Source organism: Hyla sarda, chromosome 5 (assembly GCF_029499605.1).
Source record: "Hyla sarda isolate aHylSar1 chromosome 5, aHylSar1.hap1, whole genome shotgun sequence".
Classification (NCBI taxonomy): Eukaryota; Metazoa; Chordata; class Amphibia; order Anura; family Hylidae; genus Hyla; species Hyla sarda.
The window spans coordinates 338,180,037-338,202,186 of record NC_079193.1 but is presented as its reverse complement, the minus strand read 5'-3'; the positions used below and the strand labels follow the sequence as shown (position 1 = coordinate 338,202,186).

At 44.0% G+C, this 22,150-nt stretch overlaps 1 protein-coding gene across 2 annotated transcripts in view; it reads left to right on the top strand.

Annotated features, from left to right (window-relative positions):
* Positions 1-22,150, top strand: part of AZIN1 (antizyme inhibitor 1) — a 42,531-nt gene that overhangs the window by 9,288 nt on the left and 11,093 nt on the right. The window contains exons 2-7 of one of the 2 annotated variants that reach the window (XM_056522535.1): positions 7,369-7,505; positions 15,739-15,935; positions 16,277-16,450; positions 17,608-17,780; positions 19,849-19,983; positions 21,966-22,047. In XM_056522535.1, the coding sequence (XP_056378510.1) occupies positions 15,834-15,935; positions 16,277-16,450; positions 17,608-17,780; positions 19,849-19,983; positions 21,966-22,047 (666 nt within the window). In that variant the 5' untranslated portion in view covers positions 7,369-7,505; positions 15,739-15,833. Of the gene's footprint in view, positions 1-7,368; positions 7,506-15,738; positions 15,936-16,273; positions 16,451-17,607; positions 17,781-19,848; positions 19,984-21,965; positions 22,048-22,150 lie in introns of both variants that reach the window. The other variant, XM_056522534.1, reaches the window with a different exon arrangement.

Genomic DNA, 22,150 nt, shown 5'->3' with positions numbered 1-22,150 from the left:
ATATAAGTAGGGCATCATTTTAATCGTATGGACCTACAGAATAAAGATAAGGTGTCATTTTTACCGAAAAATGTACTACGTAGAAACGGAAGCCCCCAAAAGTTACAAAACTGCGTTTTTTTTTTCAATTTTGTCGCACAATGATTTTTTTTTCCCGTTTCACCGTAGATTTTAGGGCAAAATGACTGACGTCATTACAAAGTAGAATTGGTGGCGCAATAAATAAGCAATCATATGGATTTTTAGGTGCAAAATTGAGAGTTATGATTTTTTAAAGGCAAGGAGCAAAAAACGAAAATGCAAAAATGGAAAAAACCCCGGTCCTTAAGGGGTTAAGATAGTTTGGTTGTTGAACAAGTAGCTCCTGCTTTTAAAGGATAAGGGAAAATGCAGCATGTCCATAGATATTGTAGTGTCCCTTGCCCTGGTATAGTTTCAATCTGGGTTGTAAAAAACTTTAATGCCATGTTACCCCCCTGGCCTTATAGTCTCTTGCCGGTTTGGTGCGGTTATCATTAGCTGCGATGCTAGAACAATTAACCAAAGTAATGTCCTGGCTTTGGCGCCGACTTTCCCTGTCATAGAATCCTCTATTTTTATCTTTTTTTTTTCCTTTTGGGTGGGGGGGTTGGTGTGCATGCCGCCAGTATTGGTGGCAACAATGCAAATAGAGGGAATGCAGGGTGGGGTGAGGGATTTCTTTCCGGTCCAGCCCAATCTAGTTCTTTTTCCTGTCATTAAATGAACAATGTAGAGCGGCGGTAGTACGGCTTTACTCAGTGCGATGGTCCAGGAGAGCACATGTTTCGCATACGTACAAGTCGTGGGAGCTGATGTGCGCTGTCCCTGTCTGAGGTAACTGCACCACATTACTTGCACAGGTTTGCTTGACCTTAACCTGATCTCTAGTCATAGTGAAGCTGCTGTGTGGTTTGCTAGCAGCGGCGTCTGTCCACACCAGTATTTGCAAAACCACAACTCCCAGCATGCCCGGACAGCCGAAGGCTGTCCGGGCATGCTGAGAGTTGTAGTTTTGCAAATTATAAAGCTGTGAGCGGTCTCTTTACTCTTGAATGAGTGTTCTGAATGAATGCCGTACCTCCTGTAACCTCGCAGACTCACCGCCTCATACTTTGTGCGCTCGGTCAGAAGTTTATTTTTGCCTTCTCATCATCTCAATTTAACCCATTCAGGCGCTATAGTCTTTTTCTAGCATATTCTGCAGGATAGAAGTGATGATTCTTTGCTAACTCCTTCAGTTTTGGTGTCACACGTATTATCCTGGGTAAAAGTATAAGGGAGAACTTTATCATTGGCTTTACCCCTTGACTGCTGAAGCCTGGTTGAATCTCAGGATCACAAGTTTGGACTATGCAGCCCTTCCGAGGTTGATAAATGGCTACCATTAAATATGGTTATAATAACGATTATTGGTTAATTACAAGAGTATGTGCTAAAAAGCACTTTGCATCCCACTGGAAAAAATGTGCTATATAAACTATAAATAATAATTAAAAAAAAACATAATACAAATAAAATAAAAAATCATACAAATAAAATGATTGATGTTATATTGTGATAACTTAAGTATATTCTATTTTAATTATTATTATAATGTGGTATGGTTAGCTTTTTGCAGTTGTCTTTGATTTAGGGTTGCAGCGAATGATTATTTTAATAATCGATTAGTTGTAGATTATTTCATCGATTAATCGGGGAAAAAAAATCAAAATGCCCCAAAAAAAGGGTTCAGCTGATACAACTTGAACAATTATGTACAATGGCCATATTACGTTTCTAGCATGTGATGTGACCAATTTTTGATGTCTTTGTTTATGTTTACGCCGGTTGCTGTACTGGATCATTATTAATGATCCTGTACAGAAACAAGCGTAAATTTGATACTGCCGCATGGGTAACTGTCTGAACTATTAAAATAAAATGTTAATGATTCACTAATATTTTATTAGTTCAGACAGTTACCCATGTGGCAGTATCAAATATGTAAAAAAAATATATTTTACTTTTTTTGTATAGCAATAGGAAAAGGGGAAATAATTTTTGTGGGGGAGCAGTTCATTAACATTTTTTTTTATATAGCACTTCTATACACATGGGGGTATGTGCAGACTGCAGAGCGTTGCACCCAACCTATGTCTGTAGTACAGACTCTTTAGTAATACAAACAGACCCTAAGGTGCAAATGCTCTTCACACACCCCCATGTGTATAGCAGTGTGTATGTACATACACTGCTATACACATGGGGGTATGTGCAGAGCATTAGACACTAGGGTGCAATGCTCTGCACGTACCTCCCATGTGTATAGCAGTGTGTGTAGTACACACTATATACTAATACTGGCCCCACCAAGCTTACTATTGCAGACTGTAATGAGACACACTCATATCTGCAGCCCAGCTGAAAGCTGCCCCAGCAAGCCCCGCCCCCGTCACAAGGTCACTTACTTAGCTGTCCACTTGCGCTGAGGCTACTGATGGCCGCTAGTTGCCAGGATTGGAGAAGTAGTCCCGGAGCCAGGGCAGATCCTTGCTGGTCTCCAGTAACTCGGTGTGCAGCTCCTGAGCTGTGAGCAGCAGCCGATTCCGCAGCAACAGCGACACAACAGCGTCCAGCGGCATCTGCCTGGGCTCTGGGACTGGGGTCAGGTACTATTAACTTAAAGGGGTACTCCGGTGAAAACCTTTTTTCTTTTAAATCAACTGGTGGCAGAAAGTTAAACATATTTGTAAATTACTTCTATTAAAAAATCTTAATCCTTCCAGTACTTATTAGCTGCTGAATGCTACAGAGGAAATTCCTTTCTTTTTGGAACACTGATGACATCACGGGCACAGTGCTCTCTGCTGACATCTGTCCATTTTAGCAACCGTGCATAGCACATGTATGCTAAGGGCAGCATGGTGGCTCAGTGGTCAGCACTGCTGCCTTGCAGTGCTGGGGACTTGGGTTCAACTCCCACTAAGGACAATAAATAATGCGTTATTATTATAATTACGTCAGCTGAGAGAACTGTGCTCGTGATGTCATCAAAGAGCATTCCAAAAAGAATTTCCTCTGTAGTATTCAGCAGCTAATAAGTACAGGAAGGATTAATATTTTTTAATAGAAGTAATTTACAAATATGTTTAACTTTCTGCCACCAGTTGATTTAAAAAAAAAAGGTTTTCACCGGAGTACCCCTTTAAAGAGGCTGTAGCTGTGTGGGATTGGCAGGACCTGCAGACACAGCTCCCTAATGCCCGCACCACCACCTGCTGCAGCCTCATGACTGACGGCACCCAGCATCCCTTTGTAACGAATCGGCCGATTATTTAATAACTGGATTCGACGACAACAAATCCATTAATCAAATTTTATTAACGATTAATCGTTGCAGCCCTACTTTCATTTATAAACTGCAACTCCTTGTTGCAAAATGCTCACGCTATAGCATGCCGGCCTGAACCCCACTTACAAACCTGTCTGCATTTAAGCTATTTTCTCTTTATAAAGAACGTGCACCTTTTTGCTAAATGTGGGGGCAGTACATATGACCAGGAAAACTGAGGTAAAAATAACTTTAAATTTCCCTCCTAGTGTGCAGGGTTCCTTTTATTAGGACTGGCAGACTGTTCTTGGTAGTTCAGGTTACACTTTAAGGGTACGCACACTGCAGAATCCTGCGAGTAGAGTTCCGTGCGGTGAACTGTACAATCATTGCGAATGGGGACAATTCCGCCACTGAAATTGTTCCATACAAAGAAAAAACATGCTCATTCTTTGCGCAGAATTCCGTGAGTACTGCATAGCAGTCAATGGTGACAGTGCAGTGCCCCGTGGTCCTACCGCCAAAGTATTTTCGGTGGCTGTCTGATGGAATTCCACGAGCGGTGATTCCGCAGTGTGAACATACCCTAAGGTCTATACCTTCACCTCTTGTTGGTCATGAATTGGTCTAATGCAGTCTTCACCAACCTGTTTCAAAACTACAACTTTTAGCATTGCCTGATAGCTTTTACTTTACTTTTTACAATTATGATGCTTTTTTCCTATTGTTTCCCAACCAGTGTGCCTCCAGCTAATGCAAAACTACAACTCCCAGCATGCCCAGAAAGCCCTTGGAGGCACGCTAGTCGGGAAACACTGTAGTAAGTCATGGTACTACAATAGAATTACTGCAAAACCTATGGATGACAGCATGTCGTAACAGCTCTGTTCAGTTTTCTGATCTCATAACACCGCCTGTTATATCATTCTAGATTAGTGTTCAGACAGTGGGGGATCGATCTATTAACCCCTTAAGGATGCAGGACGTAAATGTACGTCCTGGTGAGGTGGTACTTAACGCACCAGGACGTACATTTACGTCCTAAGCATAACCGCGGGCATCGGAGCGATGCCCGTGTCATGCGCGGCTGATCCCGGCTGCTGATCGCAGCCAGGGACCCGCCGGCAATTGCCGACGCCCGCGATCAACCCCTCAGGTGCCGGGATCAATATAGATCCCGGCATCTGCGGCAGTTCACGATTAAAATGAACGATCGGATCGCCCGCAGCGCTGCTGCGGGGATCCGATCATTCATAACGCCGCACGGAGGTCCCCACTCCTTCCTCCGTGCGGCTCCCGGCGTCTCCTGCTCTGGTCTGTGATCGAGCAGATCAGAGCAGGAGATGACCGATAATACTGATCTGTTCTATGTCCTATACATAGAACAGATCAGTATTAGCAATCATGGTATTGCTATGAATAGTCCCCTATGGGGACTATTCAAGTGTAAAAAAAAATGTAAAAGTAAAAAAAAAGTGAAAAATCCCCTCCCCCAATAAAAAAGTAAAACGTCCGTTTTTTCCTATTTTACCCCCAAAAAGCGTAAAAAACATTTTTTATAGACATATTTGGTATTGCCGCGTGCGTAAATGTCCGAACTATTAAAATAAAATGTTAATGATCCTGTACGGTGAACGGCGTGAACGAAAAAAAATTTAAAAAGTCCAAAATTCCTACTTTTTTAATACATTTTATTAAAAAAAAAAATCTAAAAAATTTATTAAAAGTTTTTTATATGCAAATGTGGTATCAAAAAAAAGTACAGATCATGGCGCAAAAAATGAGCCCCATACCACCGCTTATACGGAAAAATAAAAAAGTTATAGGTCATCAAAATAAAGGGATTATAAACGTACTAATTTGGTTAAAAAGTTAGATTTTTTTTAAGCGCAACAATAATATAAAAGTATATAATAATGGGTATCATTTTAATCGTATTGACCCTCAGAATAAAGAACACATGTCATTTTTACCATAAATTGTACGGCGTGAAAACAAAACCTTCCAAAATTTGCAAAATTGCGTTTTTCGTTTTAATTTCCCCACAAAAATAGTGTTTTTTGGTTGCGCCATACATTTTATGATATGAGTGATGTCATTACAAAGGACAACTGGTCGCGCAAAAAACAAGCCCTCATACTAGTCTGTGGATGAAAATATAAAAGAGTTATGATTTTTAGAAGGCGAGGAGGAAAAAATAAAAACGTAAAAATTAAATTGTCTGCGTCCTTAAGGCCAAAATGGGCTGAGTCCTTAAGGGGTTAAGCTAAATAGGACAGACGTCTGCCACAGATAGCACCAATAGTGAAGCGCAGGAGGTCTACCAGATTTGTTTGACACACTTTGCACACAGAAAAAGGAAAATGGCTAAGAGTCTTAAAATGCGCCAGATTTGACAGTGTGCGCCTTTTTTTTTATTGGCACAGAATACTGGCGTAAAGTCAGCCAGCCAAGAGGTGGCATAAGAAAGTGTCAAGTGACTATGCATGAAATGTATCATTCAGTCTGCACCACTGATAAATTGGTTTTAGTCTGTCTGGTGTACTCTGCCTATATTTAGGACAGTCTGCCCCATTGTGTGGATCTGAGTCTTCAGCCACATCAAGGTAACATCTGAATGAGAATTATACGGCGGCCGCTGTGTGATGATATCTATGTGAGCGCAGTGTTACGTCCACACTGAACTTAAAGGATATCAAAACTGAGAATGTCATAAGATCAGCACAGAAACATCGCCCTTTCTGGACTGCAACCTCAAGCACTGATGACTCCCAAAGGAAGGAACTAAATGGTTTTCACACTTAATACAAGGCAGTCAGTCTGCAGAGCTCTTGGGACATCTATTAGATTCTGTAGTACAACATGAGGCCTCCATATACATTAGAGCGGTGGTGTCCAACCTGCAACCCACCAGATGTTGCAAAACTACAACTCCCAGCATGCCCGGACAGCGTGAGCTGTCCGGGCATGCTGGGAGTTGTAGTTTTGCAACCTCTTGGGGCCAAAGGATGGATGCCCTTGAACTACAGGGGTTTTGAAGTTTTGAAACAGCCAGAGGACTACAGGTTGAAGACCACACCATTAAAGGGGTACCCCGGTGAAAACCTTTTTTCTTTTAAATCAACTGGTGGCAGAAAGTTAAACATATTTGTAAATTACTTCTATTAAAAAATCTTAATCCTTCCAGTACTTATTAGCTGCTGAATGCTACAGAGGAAATTCCTTTCACGAGCACAGTGCTCTCTGCTGACATCTCTGTCCATTTTAGCAACCATGCATAGCAGATGTATGCTAAGGGCAGCATGGTGGCTCAGTGGTTAGCACTGCTCCTCTGTAGTATTCAGCAGCTAATAAGTACAGGAAGGATTAAGATTTTTTAATAGAAGTAATTTACAAATATGTTTAACTTTCTGCCACCAGTTGATTTAAAAGAAAAAAAGGTTTTCACCGGAGTACCCCTTTAAGTTGCCCAAACCCATTAGTTTTGGTGGGAGAAGCTGTCGAATCTGTATGTCAGCCTGTCTCCTCTTCCTGACATGTCAGACGAAAAGGATCAGCCATGTTAGATTTCAACACCTGGTTGTCTTTTTTTCCAAGAGATGAGCATCTTTCCATTAAAGGTGTCTGGCAGTGGCATTCTCTACTCTCCCAGTTGGGTGCAGATGTACGGCAGTGTGTACATATGAATTGGGAACACATAGTTTTCAGTCAATAGCTATGATAGTTGGAGGTGCCTATTGTAGCAACCATATGGCCCCTAAACTCCTACAGGGCTCACAAGTAGTCATGTGGTCACTGTTATCCAATCAGTCAAAGGCAATGGGATAGGCATAAGGCTATCCTCCACTGATTATATTCAGAATATCGGGCAGACTAGATGGGCCGAATGGTTCTTATCTGCTGATACATTCTAGTAACAGAATACTTAAGTTTAGGATGAAATATGTACCACAGTAGTTATGTGCTTTTTAGTGGCACCTGATATATTTGCTCTGTTTCTTTATATTAAGTTTTGCTTTTTTTTTTTCTCCTTGCAGGGCGGATTTTCGGACAAGGCATTAAACTATCCAACAGGACTAGGAAAGGCGCTCTATCGGGAGCAGTTTGACTTCAACGCGGAGCCGCCTTGGCAGCCTAGCTGATGATAGGAGGTTCCATCTCCTAACTTGTCCATGTAAGTGACCAAAGCCTTTTGGAACTGGTAACGTAAACAAGGTCTTAATGAAACCGATTCCACTTAATTGTTAGTGTCAATGTCATTTAAAAATAAACTGACTTGTCTGAGACATTTGCAGAGACCCCCACTGATTAAAAAGAGCAGGGATAAGCACGTGGCAGCTCACTTCACTCCCTGATCTCTCTTAGAAGTCTATGTGGCAACGATACAGATCGCAGAGAACCGTGGGAGTAATGTGCACGTCCACGCGCTTGTTCTCCTGGATGGAGGTGTTCTCAGCACTGAGACCCTGACCGATCTAAACTTTTGACATGCCCAAAAGGTTTTTAGATGACAGGGACATGTTAAGGAAAGTCTTGATATAAAAAAATCTTCTCACTTAGATGTGACTTCTGGCACATTCCTGAAGGATACAGATCAGGCGCTGTCAAAGCATTGTTTAAGTGACACATTAAATCCTCTATTTACATGTCTCCTATAAATAGGCCGGTGATTAGGGCCCCAGCTATTTTTATTCACTAGGTCATTTTCCCGCTTGAGCCTATATAGTGTATAACTACAGACAGCCATTGTTAGCTGGAGGCAGACTAGTCACAATACAGACAGCAATTGTTAGCAACGCGCTTGTCTTAATTGCTGATGTGTCCGGCACGCTCTACAGCGCCATTGGGAATAAAGAAAGTTGTGGCCTTTTTTAAATAGAACACCCTGGGTGTGCCTATTGACTATTGTGTAGGGGGCGACGTGCAGACTTGCTGGTTTTTGTATGATAGCATCTCATAAAGTTTTTTTTCTTTGTTAATGTCCACAAAGCTAGCAATTAGTGGTATGCAAGAAATATGTCATTGTGTAGGCTGCGTCTAGGAACCCTGCTGGTTTGGCACGGTTATGCTGAAATTATTTTGGTGAGCGACTAGCTGCCTTTTACATTGGTTTAAGATGAAACAGCTGTACAGCAAAAAGTAGTTTCCAGGAGTTCACGTGTAGCAGGTGTGCACAGTAAAGCATTACTTTTCATGCTTCCAGCAGTATGTATAATTGTGTAAATTGCACTTAGACTTGCTAAGCTTTCTGCCTATTCAATGCACATGCAAGTAAATCCTTGAGCTACTATTGAACATATACATACACAAGTGTTGTTGAAGGGGAAAAGGATGTACAATTGTTTTTTTCATGAATGTCATTGGATTTTATAGCAATTCCTCTGAATCTCTTCCCGGCCAGGTTGGGAACAAGGACTAATGATTACAAGAAAATGGCAGCAGATTATAGTGGCCCTTCACTGGAAGTAGATTATACACTGCCGATCATACATGCTTTTTGAATGCAGACACTTAGCTGCGAAAGAAATGGGCATGTTTATATCCATCAGCCAGATCCTAATTTCCTCCAACATCTGCCATTAGGAGAAATAAAAAAAACTCACCCATATACAATTGATTAGTGTTTCCCAACCAGGGTTCCTCCAGCTGTTACAAAACTATAATTCCCAGTATTTTTCAGTAGATATTGCGCTTCCAGCAGTGGTGTATATTTCATACCAGCTCAGCTGCATTTGTAAATTTCATTATTGCAGCTGGGTCAAGTGACCACCATTCAGACCCACTGAAATGACATGCTTTCATGTGTTCCCGGAAGTGGTCTTTCCTATGGCCTGTCCCCACCCAGCTCTCTGTATGTCCCACCTAAATGCTGCTGTAGAGATCATTATTGTCCTCTCTAAGACCAGGAGAGCAGTGTAGCTGAATCATACAAGGACTATATAGAGTTATAACTAGTGACCAGGGGAATGTTATAATGCTCCTCTGATCACTAGAGCAATGTTTCCCAACCCCTGCTGTCCTTGCTGTTGCAAAATTACAACTCCCAGGCTGTCAGGCATGCCGGGAGTTGTAGTTTTTAAGGGAACAAAAAACTTGGCACTCAAAATATGCAATGAGTTTTTTCATCCACAATCCAATACAAATGAATAACGTTTCCGTCAGATCCGGATTGCTGCAGAGTAATGTAACTGTACGGCCTCAAGCCATGTGAAATGGCTATAATTGTGACCAGCGGTGACACCTAGCAACCGCTGGTCGCAATTAGCCAGTTCACACAACCGTACAGTTACATTACTCTGCAGCAATCCGGATCTGAGGAAGGTCAAATATTGAAGGAAACGTTATCTATTTGTATTGGATTGTTGATTAAATAACTCATTTCATATTTGAAATGCCAAGTTTTTTTGTTCTATGAATGAGTGGTATCCTACTTGTGCAGTGCTTTTAAGTTGAGTGCCATATCCTGTTACATTGATGAGTTGTAGTTTTTCAACAGCAGGAGGCACCCTAGTTGTAATACACAGCATCCAGTGTGTTGTATGTGCTGCTGCCTGACACTCCCACTACAAGAAAAGGCTGAAGCTTCATCTTATATTGTACTCAATACTTGGGGGACAGAAGTACAGACATGTCGAAAGTTTAGACTGGTCGGGGTCTGAGTGTTCCCACTGGGACAGATAGGTAGAACTAGCTGGCAGAAGAGCGCCTTAAAGGGGTACTCCATTCCTAGAACTCTTATCCCCTATCCAAACGGTAGAAAATAAGATGTCTGATTGCAGGGGTCATGCCGCTGGGACCCCTGCGATCCCTGTGCAGCACCCGGCGTTCATTTAAAACCACCTCGTGACATCACACCACATCCCCTCAATGCAAGTCTATAGGAGGTCGCCACACCCCTCCCATAGACTTGCGTTGAGGTGACGTGACATCGCGAGGGGCGTGGCCGTGATATCGCCACCCCTGCCGGCTTGCTCCAAGCCTTCAAAACAAAATGTTCTGAATGCTGGGGCAGTGGACTACCCCTTTAAGCAAGACAAACTTACAATGTAAGTCTATGGGATTGTCATGGTCAGCTGCACTTTTCTCCCCACATGTTCCAACAATTGACTAAGTTCTAAACACTCATCCTAAAGACCTGTCAAGTTTTGATCGGTCGGGGTCTGTCAAGTTTTTTGAAGCAACAGGTACACTTTAACACTGACTGTTTTAATGCAGTACAGATATAGCGCATTCTCCATTACTACTCGTTCGGCTCCATTGGGGGGGACAGACCGTGAGTATATGTTGCTGACACTAGGTAACAAGAGTCTGCCACTCCTAGTTAGGGATGTATATGATGTACATGTAGGTTTTTTCTCCCTTTTGTTTCTTTTTCAGGTGGGGGTTCGGGAGCATGGTGCCTCCTGTTCCCCCCACCACCCCCCCATATGCGTTGAAGGGGCACAGACATGAACTATGCACTGTTGACCCCTTCTTGCCACCGGCCAGCACCTGGGGTTGTACCTTGGGTCCGGGTCCCCCTATCTACCCGCTAGTCTCGCTGTTTCAGCTCGGCATGATGAAGTAGACACCTAGCTGGCTGAAGACATCTCTAGCGGAGTATTCCGGGTAACAGGGTGAATCTTTGCCCCCCTTCCTATTTTTGCCTGGGGCGTCATATTTTTAGACTGGGGTTCATGTTGTCCTACCAGGTGGGGGGGTCGTCTTTTATGTCTGCCCGCTCGGTCATCCTGTAGTTCTCCTGTGCTGGTTTCACAGCATTTCCCAGCCACTGGTATCTGCGGGTTATGCGCCAGCCGGCCTTTCTATTTGCGTTAGGGTGTGCCAGGACATTCTTATGGCAGCTGCACAGCTGTTAGCTTTTAGTTTTTTGGCGAATTCCCTCCGCGCTATAGTGTGCCACGGCAGCACCGTCGGCTGTCTCTGCTAGCCGGACAGCCGGCACAGCGGGGGGGTGATTAATTTAGGCCGTGGCTGCGGCCTTCTCGCAGTCTCGAACTCCACCTACTCCATTTCACAGTGCTTGTGGCGTGACTCCCACCCCTGTTTCTCCTGCGCTGGCCTGTAGCATGCTAGCGTGTGCACCAGGTGTCACTGCCCCCCTATTAGTGTGGTGCAGTGTCTCTCTCCCCTCTACCTGCCTGCTCCTCACAGCTGGAACCTGCCTCTTCATCTGCAACCACAGGACCTGGGTGAGGTTGCTCAATTTTTTCTGCTCTCACAATTTTCCTATGTCCAACCCCAGACCCGAAAATTTCCCTTTGCCCAGGACCTTATTGCAAAATGGATGTCACCGCCGGCTGTGGATCCTCCGGTTTCCCGTCTGTCAAAATAGACTACTCTACCATTGGCGGATGCGGCATCCTTTAAGGACCCAACGGACAAGAGGATTGAAAATCTGGTCAAGATCACCTTTGAAGTGGCGGGCTCATCCTTGCTTCCTGCTTTTGCTTCTGCTTGGGTGTCCATAGCCCTTTCTGTCTGGGCTTCCCAGCTCCGCCAGGGCATTTTGTCTGGGGACCATTTGGAAGATTTGGTGGATCTTGCTCTTGCTTGTGCTCTGCTTCCTTGCAGTCTGCCCGTTGTACGGCTTTTGCCACAGGTAACCTGGTGGTGATTCATCACTCAATGTGTCTAAAGGCCTGGGACACTGATGCCGCTTCCAAGAAAGGTTTCCTTTCTCTGGGACACAACTATTCAGGAAACGCCTAGATGAGATTATCTCCAAAGCTACTGGAGTGGAGGAAATAGCTCCTTATTGCCATAGAACAAGTCTTGCCGTACTGATTACACAGGAAGTCAACCTCCTTTTGGCCCTTATGGTCTTTTGGCTTGGATTGGGCAGCCAGACCAGCGCCCTCACAGGATAGGTAGTCTTCTTCCTTCAAGGCTCTCCCCTCCTGGAAGTCTGATACCTGTTCCTGCCGTTTTGCAGCCAAGTCGGGCAACCGTAAGCGTCCCTCCGCCTGAAGGGACGCCCCCCCCACCCAAATTCTTTTCTGGTGGGAGTTTATTTGTCCCAGGAAGTTTCGATTGCTCATGTGCAGGACTCTTGTGTCCGAAATGTCATTTCCAAAGGCTATCTGATCGAGTTTGCTTCCTTTCCAAGGGACCGCTTTTTTTTATTTTTTTTATTTATTTATTTTTTAATATCTCGCCCTCCTCGCTCTCCTTCCTTGGTGGCAGCTTTTCGGGTCGGGCTTCGGACCCTTCTCGCTCAGGGAGTGATGGTCCCAGTTCCTCCATAGGAGTGTTATTCGGGTTTCTATTCAAACCTGTTTGTCATCCTCAAGAAATTGGGTTTTGTCCGCCTGATCCTGGAGCCGAAGCTCCCAAACGCCACCTTCTCCTGTGCCACTTCCATATGGAGTCACTCCGTTCTGTGGTGGCATCCATGGATCAAGGGGAGCTTCTTTCCTCCGATATTCAAGACGCTTACCTCCACATCCCCGATTTTTCTTGCGTATTATCTCCGCTTCACCGTTCCCGTGGGCTATTTTCATTTTTTTGCCCTTTTGGGCTGGCCATGATCCCAAGGGTCTTCACCAAGGCCCTGGCGGCGATCGCAATCCTGCCAGCCCCGTGAGTGTCATCCCCCACTTGGACGACCTCCTGATCAAGGCTACAACCAGGGACCAGAATCAGGAGAGTCTCCTTCTCACTCTTCAAACCTTGTCCCGTTTTTCAGCTGGGTGGTCAATCAGGAAAAGTCCAACCTGATTTCCACCCAGTCTCTGATCTTCTTGGGACTCCAGTTCGACGCGGCGGCTGCCCGGGTTCGGCTCCCACTGGTCTTCTCCGTTGTTCTGTTCCAGTGTCCGACTCGACACTGGACGGTGGCAGCCATGGAGGCCATTCCCTTCGCCCAGTTTCATTGTCGCCCTCTTTAACTTTCTCTTCTGTCCCGGTGGGACAAGTCTCCGCTGTCTCTCGATTGAAGGATTATTCTCTCCTCCTCTCTCCCCCCCCCCCCCCCCCCTTCAAGGACTCGCCAGACCCTCCTGTGGTGGCTTCAGTCTCCTCTTCTTCGACAGGGCCGTTCCTTCCTGCCCCTCCACTGGCAGGTCATCATGAAGGTTGCTAGTCTCAGCGTTTGGGGAGATGTTTTCAGGGATCAGACGGTACAGGGCCACTGCTCCTCCCAGGAAGCTCTTCTCCCCATCAACATCCTGGAACTTCAGGAAATTTACCTTTGCCTCCTCCATTGGGAGCGCCTTCTCCAGAGCTGTCATGTTTGTGTCCAGTTGGACAACTCCACTGCTGTAGCATATGTCTGTTGCCAGGGCAGCACTCGCAGCCCTGCAGCGATGACAGAGGTCTCCAGGATCCTGCTCTGGGCGGAACGCAGAGTTCCCTCCATCTCTCTCAGCGATTTACATCCTGGGCATGGACAATTGGTAGGCGAACTTCCTCAGCTACTCCTCTGCTAACCCCGGCGAGTGGTCTCTTCATCCAGAGGGGTTTGTGGAGATCTGTAACATCTGGGGCACTCCAGACATGGGCCACTTCGTGTCTCGCCACAACCAGAAAGTTCCTTGCTTCGTCGCAAAGTCCCAAGATTCTCTGGCCCTAGCCGTAGACTCCTTAGCGATCCCCTGGTCGCAGTTCGTCCTCCATTTGTTCCCTCCTCTTCCTCTCCTTCCCAGGGTCCTGAGGAAACTGAAAACAGAGGGCTGTCCCTGCCATTCTTGTGGCCCTGGGCACGCGTGGTACGCAGACGTTGTTTGCCTAGTGGCCTACGTGCCACTGTGCCTTCCAGTTTGTCCCCAACTGCTCTCTCAGGGTCCCCTTTGCTACCCCAATTTACTGTTGCTGCATTTGACAGTGTGGCGGTTGAAACTGTGGTTCTAAGTGCCAGGGGGTTCTCTCCCCAGGTGATCCACACAATGATCAGGATGCGCAAGCCTTCCTCTGAAGATTTATCACTGTACTGGGCGGTCCTACTTTTGATGGTGTGAGTCTCAATCCTTCTCCCCAGTTTTCTCCCTTCCACGCCTTCTTTCCTTTTTTGCAGTCTGGGCTGGAACAATGCTTAGCTCTGCTCCCTTAAGGGTCAGGTGTTGGCTCTCTCCATTCTTTCAGTATCCCCTGGCATCTGACCCTCATATCTGTACTCTTCGTCAGGGTGCTGCTCATGCGGCTCCGCCGTACAGATCCCCTACTCCTCCGTGGGAGCTGAATCTGGTTCTCAATGTTTTGCAGGGTGCTCCCTTCAAAACTCTCCAGAACACTTTTGTCTTCTTGCCTTTCTCATTGCGGTCACTTCCATTAGGAGAGTTTCGGAGCTGGTGGCTCTCTCCTGCCATTCCCCCTACCTGGTCTTGCACCGGGACAAAGTTGCTTTCAGTTCGGTCCCATCATTTTTGCCTAAGGTGGTCTCTGCCTTTCACCTTATTCAGGATATCGTCCTCCCGTCGTTTTGCACAACTCTGTCCCATCCAAGGGAACAGTTGCTTCATGGTCTTGACGTGGTACAGGCTGTTCGGTTTTACCTTTCGGTCGCTTCATCTTTTTCACCAGTGTGACTTTCTTTGTGCTTAGAGGGTCGTCGTAAGGGTTTTCCTGCTTCGAAGGCAATCATTTCATGGTGTAGGTTTTGTTCTGTCATCTCGGAAGCTTACTGCTTCAAAGGGAAGACTCTGCCTTTCCGGGTCACAGCTCATTCCACTCGTTCTGTCGGGGCCTCCTGGGCTCTTCGCAACAGGGCTTCGACTTTGCAAGTCTGTAAGGCGGCCACCTGGTCGTCCTTGCACACTTCTACAAAATTTTACCAGGTGCACACCTTTGCATCTGCTGATTCTGGTTAGGGTCGCAAGGTGTTGCAGGTGGCTGTGGCCCAGCCTTCCACCTGAGTTGCTTGGGTTCTCTCCCACTCCGGGGACTGCTTTGGTACATCCCACGGTCTGTGTCCCCAAATGGAGCCAAACCAGAGTAGATTTTTATCCTTACCATAAAATCTTTCTCGGAGGATCCATTGGTGGGGGGATCACACCACCCACCCACTTGTTCTTGTGTCCTTGGTTTCGGTTGCCTGTCTGAGGGTTGGTTCGGTTATTTTTTGTCTGGTTTCCTCGGACCGTTGCGGTTTTTTCTTCCCCTGTCGGTCCTCTCCTACTGCTTTGGGACTAAAAGGATTAGCTCAGTCCTGTAGGTGGGTATATTCTGCCAGGAGGAGCCAATTTTCTTTGTGTCAAGCCTCTTAGTGGCAACAGCCTATACCCATGTTTTGTCCCCCCCCCCCCCCCCCCCCCATGGATTCTCCGAGAAAGATGTTAAGGTAAGCCTAAAAATCTACTTTTATGCTCTTGCCATAGTGTTGAGTTGGCTCTTGCCACAATTATGTATTAAGATGCTTGTAGTATGAAATGCCATGAGAAAATCCTAATGCATTCTTTTTGTTTTCTCAGTTTGTTGCATATTTTTAGGACCCAAAAAGACTTGTAGACCCCCTTATTTGACGTTTCTTGGTTTATGATTGTCGGATTTGCGGAATACGGCTGAGATGAAAGGTTTTAACGAAGATCCAAACTACTCCATTGGCCTAATGGATGATGCGGCGACTCCTACAGATGTCATTAATAACTACATCTATGAGCACACCCTGGTGAGTTCCAGCTATCTTTGACAAATTTTCTTTCTATCCTAATACGTTGCAGTTTGTGTCTTGGTAATTGTGAAGGAAGAACCAAGATGTTTGTAAGTTTGAGCTATGTGCCTTGTTAGCTTCGGCGCTGCGCACCCTAAGGCATGACTGAAGAGATGACTGTCCAAAAATAAATTCTTAAAAGGAATGTAAATGTTGCAATGAAATTCACAGCACAAGCATCAACTGGAAGTTCTAAAGATTCTAAGTAACATTATGTAATAGGTGAAGATTACTTTAGTGTCAGGACTTGGACTAATAGTCCTAATAGGACTAATAATCCTATTCGTTTTCTTTAGCAGACAGGGAAAAATGCATTCTTTGTTGCTGACCTTGGGAAGATTGTCAAGAAGCACATTGAATGGCAGAATATCATGGGGAACATCAAGCCATTTTACACTGTAAAGTGTAATTCCTCCCCTGCTGTTATGGAGATACTATCGGCCCTTGGGATTGGATTTATATGTGCCAATAAAGTGAGTAATTCTTTTTTTGTCTATCTGTACACATGCATGCTTGACTTGCCTATTCCTTGTTATTGGGATTTAAGGGGTTATATATACAGGATTAGGAAAACATAGCTGATTTCTTTCGGAAACAGCGCCACACCAGTTTGTGATATTTAGGACACGGCACACTTTGGCTTAGAGGACACAACCAATTTTGATTTCTGCATTCGTTTACTCCCCTTTTAAGTACGGTATAACTTATTTCCCCACTTTTTTTTTGTGCGACAAATTGTACTTTGTAATGACACCTTTCAATTAACCAGAAAATGAACAGCGCAACCAAAAAATTATTTGTGAGGTGGGGGAATGGAATTAGGAAATCCTAGTTTAAAATTTTTGAAGGGTTTTGTTTTTACGTAGTGCACTAGACGGTAAACTTTCCTGATATTAATCAATATGCTTAAAATTGTCCTGACTAGAGATGAGCGAACTTACAATAAATTCGATTCGTCACGAACTTCTCGGTTCGGCAGTTGATGACTTTTCCTGCATAAATTAGTTCAGCTTTCAGGTGCTCCGGTGGGCTGGAAAAGGTGGATACATTCCTAGGAAAGAGTCTCCTAGGACTGTATCCACCTTTTCCAGCCCACCGGAGCACCTGAAAGCTGAACTAATTTATGCAGGATAAGTCATCAACTGCTGAGCCGAGAAGTTCGTGTTTGGCTTTTTCAGTATGAAATACTGAAAATTTTCTAATGAAAGCAATTGCAAAACCTATTAGTTTTGCATGCTTTACAACATATCAAAAGTTTTTGTATCCGACAGTGCCCATTTAAGAGCTCAGCTTTGGGTGAATGATCATAAACCTACAAATGGATGAATGGTCGATCTGTTATGGGCAGTGGTGAAAAGGTGGTTGACTGACCTTACACACAGGAAAGGATTAAATGCAAATATGTCACACAATATGGTAACCCTCATTGGAACAGCTAAGGACTTGTTTGATATCACCGCATTATACCATTACCATGTACGCTAAGGTGAGAAGGACAACATAGTAAGAGCTGAACAGTAATAAAATATATCACATATGTAATTTGTTTATCAGAGTTAAAGGAGAATGTTTTGAGTAATAAATCAATTACTGATCTTGTGTGATTCTTAAGCTCTAAATCTCTTTGCAGCATGAAATGACGATGGTCTATGACTTGGGCATATCTATGGAGAATGTTATATATACCAATCCATGCAAGCAAATTGCTCAAATCAAACACGCTGCCAAGCTTGGAGTAAACATTATGACTTGCGACAATGAAGCAGAATTGAAGAAAATAGCACGCAGCCATCCGAATGCCAAGTAAGTGCTCATGTGGCTTCAGTGTTTCAAATTGGTTTATGCTTGGTGTCCAAAATTAGAAGAGCACAGGATATAAAATTTAGGCTAGCAGACTCCTGCCTTTGGTGCGTTCTGCAGAAATACACACCTGATATCTAGTCTTGTGAGCTTCCAGTGTGGAAAAGCTGCATATGTCTCCCTAGATCAGTGCGCACACAAAGCATTTAGCAGTTTTATTTTTATTCTCTAATACATATAGTGTCAACAGATTCACACCTTGCTTTGTTTTGGTAGTCAGTGACTCCTAAATGTGTCAAAATGCAACATGCTAAAGTTGACTATTGTCTTCCCTGTATCCTTCTCCCTGTACACTGGTGTTCCCCAACCAGGGTGCCTCCAGCTGTTGCCAAACTACAACTCCCAGCATGCCCAGACAGCCAAAGGCTGTCTGGGCATGCTGAAAATTGTAGTTTTGCAACAGCTGGAGGCACCCTGGGGAAACACTGCTGTACAAACACATGCACTTACGCTGGGCCTGTAACTCATTAGTAAAAACACAGTTCAAAAGTTCTGCCACAATTCACACAATGCAGTGTATAGTCCCACACGTCCCTTCCAGCTACAATATATTCACACACCGTGGGATGTAGAAACATTTAAGAAGCGCCCATCATATATAGACCCAGCCGGGTAGTAACTCATGATTACGATGTTTGTTTCTGGTTATTTCAGAGACTTCATCATAAATCTTGTAACAAAGTGGAGCTTAGCACATCAAGATGTATCGGAGATCTTCCTCCTGCTCAACACCTTGGACGTGACGGTGTTTCGGGGGCGTGCTGCTTTAGCCATGCCGTGACTAAGGGGGCACGCCCCCGAAACGCCGTTGCATCCAAGGTGTTGAGCAGGAGGAAGATCTCGGATATGTCTGATGTGCTAAGCTCCACTTTGTTAGAAGATTTACGATGAAGTCTCTGAAATAACCAGAAACTAACACCGTAATCATGAGTTACTACCCGGCTGGGTCTATATATGATGGGCGCTTCTTAAATGTTTCTACATCCCACGGTGTGGCAATATATTGTGCCTGTAACCCATTAGGTCATTGGCAGGGATAACTAATTTTGGACAACAATGACCCCAGCTTTGAGGTTGTTCTGAGTAAGCTTCATACAACCTTCAATCAATCTAATGCCACAATGGCAACCACAGAGGTCACAATGTGTAACATAAAATGGCAAACAAGACAAGATTTTCTAAAACATTTGGTTACATCTCACAAGTACAGTACTATTGTAATATCCTTAGCTTCCTCAGAAGAATTAAAATCCAGATTAAACTGATGTAAATAGTGTAGGGTATAGTGTTTCCCAACCAGGGTGCCTCCAGTTGTTGTAAAACTACAATTTCCAGCATGCCCGGACAGCCAAAGCTGATCTAGAGGACTTTTTTGTGTGAAGTTGTATTAGTCAGTCTTTGTACATAGAAAATGTCCTTACCGAATACAATGGTTGTGAGACTGACCTGAGTCCTGGACTTATAATTCTACATTGAACTTGTGTTCTGACTGTTTTGGGTTTCTCCGAAGGTTTTTCAGTATGGCAATGATCTTGCCTAATGCTAGAAATATAAGGAAGTAATCTGGCTGGACTAACTTTTGTTATCCTTTTTTGGGATTATTTTGTGAGCTGCCATTGAGTGGGTTAAACATCTTTTTGAAGTAATAACATTTAGAAAGTGCCCTGTAAAATTCTCTGTAAGGAAATGTACTTTTCTCTCCTGAGAACAAGTGGGACTTCACTTAAAAACATTTTGTTGGATTTTTATTTTTTATATTTTTATTTGTTTACAGCACCAACCTATGCTAGGTACTGAAATATGGTTTGCTGTAATTCCATGTGTCCCACTCGCAGCTCCCAGTCTTGGGCCCTAATTGCTAGTTTTTTTTCTATACAGGAATATTTCTCACTAAGTTCTTGACTCTTCCAAGGATGATCGCTCAAGCTGTGGCACGCTTGTCAACATACTTCAAAAACATCATGTGCTGATGTAAACCAACTGTGCCCCCATCATCTTCCCCTTCTCTTAGGCTCTTGCTTCATGTTGCAACAGAAGGCATCAGTGGAGACGAAGAGATGAACATGGTGTTTGGCAGCACGCTGAAGAACTGCAGACACCTCCTGGAATGTGCTAAGGAATACAGTGTTCAAGTAATTGGTGTAAAGTAAGTTCCTTTGATTCTCACTTTACTGGGAGCTTTGATTTTGGTTGCTATGGACTCAAAGATTAATTGATTTGCTGCATAGATTATGCTTGGCTGGTCGTCCTGGTGCATATTACTGTTTAAGGAGTTATACGGTGTCAAAAAATGTATCCTGTGGATAGGGGGTAAGTGTCAGATGGCGCCCTGCTCTCATGAATGGAGGCATGTCGATCACTGCTTAAACCGGTGTCCGGTATGCCCCCTCCATGCATCTCTATAGGAAAGCCATAGGTACAGTGTTTGTGCATCTCCAGCTCCCATAGAGATGCATAGAAGGAACGTGTCGGGCACAGCTTTATGCCGTGGTCTACACACTGCATTAATGTAGAGCGCTGTTGGTTAGATCGCGGGGGTCCCAGCTGTCGGACTCTGGGTCTGACACTTATCTCCTATCCTGCGGAAATACTGGAATACCGCTTTAATTTCTACCATCTGAATCTGGGGTTATCTGTTGCTAAACTTGGCAGCAGAAGAGGGGATTAAGCTGCAATGATGTGTTGTCTGTAACTCGGCAGATGGTGCACTTTATTGCTGCTTTAAATACTTCACTTCTGAGCTTTATAGTGTACACATCCCAGCATACAGCAACATATATAAATATACATTTTCTATATCGAACATATAAATACTTATGGGTCCTGATTAACCTTTATGTTTCTGCAAGCTGCAATTTGCTTAACTTACCGAGGTGCTCAATATATTAGGGTATTTTCATGTGGCATGAGCAAGCTGTAGAATATTTACTAAAATCTGCAGTGCCAGCACCACACCAAACCATGCAAACATTTGCCATTGCAGGAATATGTGCACATTACTGACATATTAAAAAAAGTATTAAACTGCTAAATATGCAAAATCTGCACTTGTGGCTTATGCTGAGTGTTCACAGCAATCCCACTGCAAGATCCTGCACACTGGATATAGTCTGGATTTTTACTTGCCACGTTTAGAGACACGCCAGCATACGGAGGATAAGCATGGTAAAGCTAAACAGCCGCCATGCTCCCAGTTTTACTGCGCTGCTTCCGTTCCCCAGCCAATCACCCGGTGTGCGGCACTGACAGACACTTAATACACGGGTTTGTTCATTAAGCAGAAGCCACTTTCTCTATGTAGCTTAGTGTTGGTTACATAGTGAACATTAGTGACTTTTATTTCACACCCATGTGTACAATTGTTGGTCACAGTGCAGCATGGTGGGATCTTACTTGTCTTTGTACCCCATAATTGTAAGCGCTGCGGAATCTGTAGGCGCTATATAAATAAATAAATCTTAGTCAGGTGATGGGCAGGGGCTGCAGCTGTGTAGTAAGGGGGAAGCAAGACACCTCTCCCAATAGCATTTATGCAGTAACATTTAGGACTGGAATGTCACTTAAAATCAATAAGGAAATTCTACAATTATGTGCAGTGGATCAGCAGAATAAATGGACATGCAGCAGATTTGAAGACTCTATGCAGGTTGGTTTGATTTTTTTTATTTTTATTTAATTTTTTTCTGCACCGCTGCATGCAAGAGATTTCTTAATTTACAATGCTAGTACTTTAATGCACTGTGAATCCACCAAGGAAAGTCTGGAGTGTATCCATGCTGTGACAGAATCTTCACAATCCAGTAATGTACTGTAGGATTATCATACCAGTCCCTGCTTTAAAATGCTCAGCAAGTTAAGGGCTTTTAACGTTTCCAATGACAACCAGCTGAACTGTAAATGCTTATCTAGTCTAAGGATCAGTAAGAGAAGATCATGTGTTTGTAACTCTTTTCTATATATAATTCCTTGGATCGCTTCTCTTGTAGGAGTGCTGATTCATCTAATGAATGCATTAGATTAGCTCCTAATTATACAGTCCCACAAGGTACCTGCTCATCCCTCTCCACTTTATAGAGGAGATGTTGCTACAATATTTGGCATCTCATAAACTTCATGTTTTCTCACCAGGTTCCATGTGTCAAGCTCTTCCAGAGATCCACAAGCATACACTCATGCTTTATCTGATGCCCGCTGTGTGTGCGACATGGCAGTAAGTATTTTATTCCTTTGAAACATTCATATTGTGGTTAAAGAAAAATCCAATCTTATAAGGATGTTCAGGCAATAGGATTATATGAATTCTAACATCCTGC